Raw genomic sequence first — 5,623 nt, 5'->3', positions numbered from 1 at the left:
ACAGAACCACCCCCAAATTATCAACAACTAGTAGTGTAGTTCTTTTATCCTCCCCCCATCCCCTGTTTTTATCTTTTTTCCTTTAATAACCCTATCGCAACGTCTCTACATCAGTCCACCGAGGGGCACACGTCACGGGCGCACCCTGGCGCTGGAGTTTCGAGTCCTTTTGCTCCTGCGGTTGAAGGGGTAGTTGAGGAACTCGAAGCGCCGGTGGGGCTCGGTGGTCTGGTGGCCCTTGGGGAGCCGCTTCATGAAGTGCACCTCGCGTTGGTGCTGCCGGGTCTTGGAGCCCTTGCGCGGGCGGCCCTTGCGGGTGAAGGCCATGTACCAGCCCTCGTACTTGGCGTTCTGCAGCGCCGTGTAGTTGTTCTCCAGCACGATCTCGGTGAAGACGCAGTCCTTGCCCTTGCCGTTACTCTGTGCAGATGGAGATAGAGGGATGGGGTTGAGCAATGGGAGTGCTTCTCACCGCTTGAGATCTGGCAGGGAGTGAGCACGGGAAGGGACAAGACGTGGTCCGTGAGAACATGGAATGATGTGAGGGATTAGGGTTAAGTTGCTGCCCAGATTTTGGCCGGTACCCCATTCCTGGAGATGCTCAAGGTCAGGTTGGATGATGTCCCGATCTGGTGAGGGGCATCCAGCCCACAGCAGTGGGAGGAACTGTGTGGGTTTAAGGTCCCTTCTGACTCAAACATACTGTGATTCTACAGTCTTCAGGGTCCCTTCCAACCCAACCATTCTGTAACACCCACAGATACCAGTTGCAGGCATCACAGAATAGCTGGAGGCTGAGCTCCTTCATATCAGACAAAGCACAGGGACCAGGGAGAGGACCCAATCTGTCATGGTTCCCAAGCAGGTTAATGTCAGCCAGCCCCAAGATATGGAAAAACCCTCCTGAAAATTCATTGCCCTGCTAGAATTTTGCTCATCCACCCCGGGGTAGGAGCATGGAGGCTCAGAGGGAGCGTGACTAACGGGTGTGCTCAGGGCCTGCCCTATGGAGCATCTTAACATTCCCAGCCCTTGTACCATGTAATCGGGGAGAATAGCCCGGCAATCCGCCTATTTGTTCGGGGAGATACAAGGACACCGCACCCACCCTCCCCTTCCCTTGCTGCTGGGCTGCGGGTTCCTTGTCTACAGAGCCCTGTGCTTCCCACTCCACCTCCCAACCCAGGGATGGGTGCCAGCCCCCGCCCTACCTTGCCGATCAGCTTCCCCTTCTTGTTCATGCAGATGTAGAACCCCGTGGCCGCCCCTTTGATGCGCACGCGGCTCCCAAAGGTGTCAGTCTCGACGATGAGCTTGGCTGAAGAGAGCAGCAGGAGGAGAAACGGGGAGGTCACAGGGATGGAGAGCCTGGCAATGCCAGCCTTCTCCCTGTCACTGCATCCCTGCATGGCAGGCCTTGGTCACCTCACTCTGTCACCTGGAGCAGCTCTGCCTTGCCCAGATCCACGTGGCTCAGGTGCCACAGGGCATCCCAGGAGGAAAAAGGGAACTCGAGGGACAAGCCAGCTGCCCTGCACAGTGCTCTGCCAGCTGTCCTCAGCCCGTGGGGACACCGCACCGAGCTGGGGCTGCAGGAGGAGCAGTGACTTTGCAGCTGGCAGGGGAGGCGTGAAGGGTACGGCCATCCTTTTAATGCCTTTCACCTTTGCACAAGTCGAGAGGGCATATTGATTTGGTCTCAGTTTTTTAATGGAGGCATCGATTGACTTCCTAAGGAGCTATGCAAATCACAGGTCGATGGGCCGCCTATAAATAGACCTGTCACCTTCCCTCCTGCGGCCACCCTGGGAACAGAGCATCCTCCTCCCCGCCCTGCAGCCCCCCAGCAGCTCTCCTCCTGGGGCAAACCCCAAATCCAACTGCAGCAACAGAGCCGTGCTGTGCCGAGTGCCAAAGTCTTCCCCACAGAAAGCCACCCAGGGCTGTCCCATCTCACCACCATGTCCTGCCACAAACCTGCTGCCCCCCCCAACTTCAGAGGGCACTCAGAGCGTACAGCCTCCGCCCCACAGGGTGCCCTGTTCTCCCAAATCCGCAGATGGGATGCTCAGTTCCTCAGGACCACGATGCAGCTCATTTTCACCAGCAGCCCCCCAGCCCCGCAGTGGCTTTGCAGTGATGCTGCTGGATGGCATACCCAGGCCGTATGCTCGCTAAACCCAGCTTGAGCAGTACTTCAGGAGCACAAGTAAATCACCGCCTGTCTCCACATAATCTTGATCCTGCACCAAGTGTGGGGAATTCTCCCACTGCCCCCCACAGCTCCTCACCTCCAGCACCCCATGCACCATCCCACACCCTCAGCCCAGCTCAGAGACAGGAAATTTGGCCACCCTCACCCTACACCAGCCCCTTGTAGGGGCTCAGCATCCCCAGACTGCCAAGCCAGGGACCCCCATTCATCCGTATGGGGGAGGATTGATCCGGGAGGCAGTCAAAGCTTTGAAGAGAATTGATTTTTCCCTGCTCTCTTCCCAGAGATAGGAAGAGCAGAGAGGGAGGGAGGAGGAAGGCAGGCACGGATGCGCGGCGCTCCCCTCCGGCCCTGGAGTCACAGCCATCACCCTGCAGGATGGGGACAGCCCCAAGCAAAGGAACCGTAGGGGGTGAACGGATCGACAGCACCACAGGAGAGGAAGGGAGAAGCCGGCAGTGCTGCCGGGCCCGAGAAGGAGTCCATCAGATATTGACAATTAAGACAGATAACCGAGAGCGCCGGGCTTCATGTGAAGTCGGCTGTAAAAACGTCAGCATGGGAAAAGGGGTCACCCACAAAAATAAATCAGTGCCTTCTGCATGCCTGCCCCAAAAATCAGACGGGGAAAAAAAAACACTGCAGAAGGAAGGGCCCTTTCTAACGAGGGCTGTTTTCTTCTGACAAAGGTTTCGGGGAGACCTTTTTTCTCCCTATTTAAGGGACGGGGGGAGCTTAACATTTTTAACTCTGTTCTTTCGCTGAAGTGACAGATTTATCCCAGAAAAGTTATGTTTCGTGCTCAAACTTTGAAGGGAAAGCGGCTACGTAAACGCTGAAAAAATGCAGCGAGACACACTTGATCCCCCAACTGGACTGCGAAGAGGAGAAAGTATTCAGGAAATGTTAAAAAAGGTGAAAGTAAGAAGCGATTTAATAGCTCTTCCAGACATGGGGGCCTCCCTGGAGATTCATATAGAACAATCCCGAACCTCTATTTTAACATTTACAGACTTGCAACTCCTAAAACTTTACATCTGAAAAACTGCTTGTTCTCTTTCTGCTTTAGATCAGCCCTCGTTTTCCTGCCCTGCTCCTCAGATGCTTCACCTCTTTTATTACGTTTTAATAGAGTTTTTCGAGCCGCCGCCGCGCGTCCCCTCCTTTTGGCCTTATTTAAACCTGGCCGCTCCTGGAGGTGCGGAGCTGCCTTGAAAACGGAGGCGTTACAGGGCTAAAGCCAGAGGAGGCTTCGGGGTTTGCTTGGCCCTTTTGCTTGGGAAGCTGGCTGACACTCCTTCCATCCAGGAGCGGCTCCCGACTAACACTGCGTACGGGATTCCACACACAGCTCAAGTTTGGTGCGACATCGGCAGCCAAAGAAAAACGGGAATAAAAACCAAACACCAAACCAACCCTGGAAGGAAGCACAGTGCTCCTACTAATCTCCTTCAACAAGAAAGGGAAATTGCGGCTAATGTCAAAGAACAACAGTTGGGATGGCTCCGTACGGCACACGCCAGCACGGGCACCTCCTGTCCACATGGGAACGGGGCACGGTGCCCCACTGAGCGCAGATGGGGCCGACACCACTGTCCCCATGTGACACCAGCACGCGTGGCCGAGGTGTCCTGGCTTTGGGTGGCAGCAGCGTGGCACTGCTCTCCTCCCCAAGGAACCACAGGCTGGGGGGACACGGGGTGCCAAGAGTGGCACAGCAGCAGGAGGGCTGCGCACAGTTGCAGAGCCCCCCCAGCTTTGTGTCCTCCTTGCTGCAGCCAACACCTCGCTGAGCCCACACTTCTAGGAAGGGGAAGCGCAGGGGGTATGTGGGGGAAACACCACTTTGGATGGCTCTAACTTAAGGCAGGACTCCAGAGCAGCACTTCACCTACAATTTCAACCCCCTCACATCTTTTCCAACTTTACCCTCTGTTCCTCCAAAGGAAGAATCAGAGACGGTCAGCACTGCCTCTGCCAAACCAAGCCTTGCAAGTCAGGTGCACAGCAGCAGCGAGCAGCGCCCACCCCACAAGCACCCAAACCCACCGAGCGCTCACCCTGCTGCTCTCCCTTCACAAACCCCCGCACACGCCAAGCGATCCTAATGATTTCTGGTCAACCAACAGGACGGAAATCATCAATCGGCACACAGCACTGCAGACACCTCCCAGCCCCCCCCCCCGCCAGCCACGTCCTTCCTTACCGTGCACGTCCCCATCCTCAGCCATCGCATTGATTTTCTTGTTGTCCAAGATCTGCACGTGCTTCCCACTGGTCCGGCTGTACAGCTGGTAGGTGCGCACGAGCCGCCGGCTGAGCTGATCTGTCACCAGGCTCTGCTCCCTCACATGCTGTGTAAAATTAGGTGGGGACTGAACAGTTACCTTTAGGAAATTAAAAAATATACGACACACCATTATAATCTCTACTCCTCAGGGGGGCGAACGGGCTGAGCAAGGATTGCCGGCGCCTGCAGAGGAGGAGCAGAGTCAGTGGGATGGGGGGAGCTGAGCCCTTTGGGACAGGATTCCCCAAACGGGTGTGTGCATCATGGGGACATGATGGGGCTCGGTGACCCCCGAGGTCTGCCAGGACTCGGTGGGTCCCAGCTGGCACAGAGGTACCCAAGACGGGGTACGCAGCTGCCAGGACCCCTTTTGCCCCTTAACACCCCACTCTTCATGCCCCAAACCTGCAGATGAGGCAGTGCTGTGAGCCGTCAGGACACCACTTCCCTCACTGGGTACCTATGGCACAAACCCCAAAGAGCTCCATACCCACGTGTAAGCCATCCCTCACCATCACCCCTATCCTGGTGCTGTCCCCATCCCAGCTCCAACCCCTTGCCCCATAGCAGCAGCTGACCCGACCCCTCCAGACCCGCTGCTCCCCAGCCATAAGCAATTCTAGGATAAGCCCGACCCGCTCCCCCCATCCCCGGCACAGGACTCCTTTCCCCCCTCATCTCCAACCCCTCTTTTAAGTCCGGAAAATTTCACTGCTCACTGACATTTATAAAGACGTATTCCGAGCAAATGTTAGCAGGTCGCTCCTTTCAACACCAGCAGGCCGGGACCCCCCCCGCCACCCCCACGTCAAACGGGAAGATTCCCCACCACCAGCAGACCCCAATAAAAGCCGGAGCCGCCTCTCTCCCGCAGCCGCCCATACATCCACATTTCCCCTCGGCAGTGCCACCCCTCTGCCTCCGCGCCTTTCCTGCAGCTGGCTGTGGATAATGCACGGACTCTCCCGGCCCTGATGAGGGTACCATGTGGAGGAGAGGTCATTAGCCGTGCCGCTCCGTCTCGTCCTCCAAAATATTACAGCTATGTTTTATACAACCGCACACTCCTTTGCTTTGGGGCTGGAAACTCCTATTTTTTTTTTTTTTCTTGAGCTTCC

The 5,623-nt window shown here is 56.3% G+C and overlaps 1 protein-coding gene across 2 annotated transcripts in view; it reads right to left on the bottom strand.

The window, feature by feature from the left end:
* Nucleotides 1-5,623, bottom strand: part of FGF8 (fibroblast growth factor 8) — a 7,337-nt gene continuing 1,714 nt past the window's right edge. Inside the window, exons 3-5 of one of the 2 annotated variants that reach the window (XM_010714623.2) lie at nucleotides 4,422-4,602; nucleotides 1,212-1,318; nucleotides 1-420 (exon numbers count right to left, since the gene is read on the bottom strand). In XM_010714623.2, coding sequence (XP_010712925.1) covers nucleotides 133-420; nucleotides 1,212-1,318; nucleotides 4,422-4,602 — 576 coding nt within the window. In that variant the 3' untranslated portion in view covers nucleotides 1-132. The remainder of the gene's footprint in view (nucleotides 421-1,211; nucleotides 1,319-4,421; nucleotides 4,603-5,623) is intronic. The other variant, XM_019618000.1, reaches the window with a different exon arrangement.

This window comes from Meleagris gallopavo, chromosome 8, assembly GCF_000146605.3.
Source record: "Meleagris gallopavo isolate NT-WF06-2002-E0010 breed Aviagen turkey brand Nicholas breeding stock chromosome 8, Turkey_5.1, whole genome shotgun sequence".
Classification (NCBI taxonomy): Eukaryota; Metazoa; Chordata; class Aves; order Galliformes; family Phasianidae; genus Meleagris; species Meleagris gallopavo.
The sequence above is the reverse complement of the archived record's forward strand: the minus strand, read 5'-3'. Positions and strand labels throughout refer to the sequence as shown.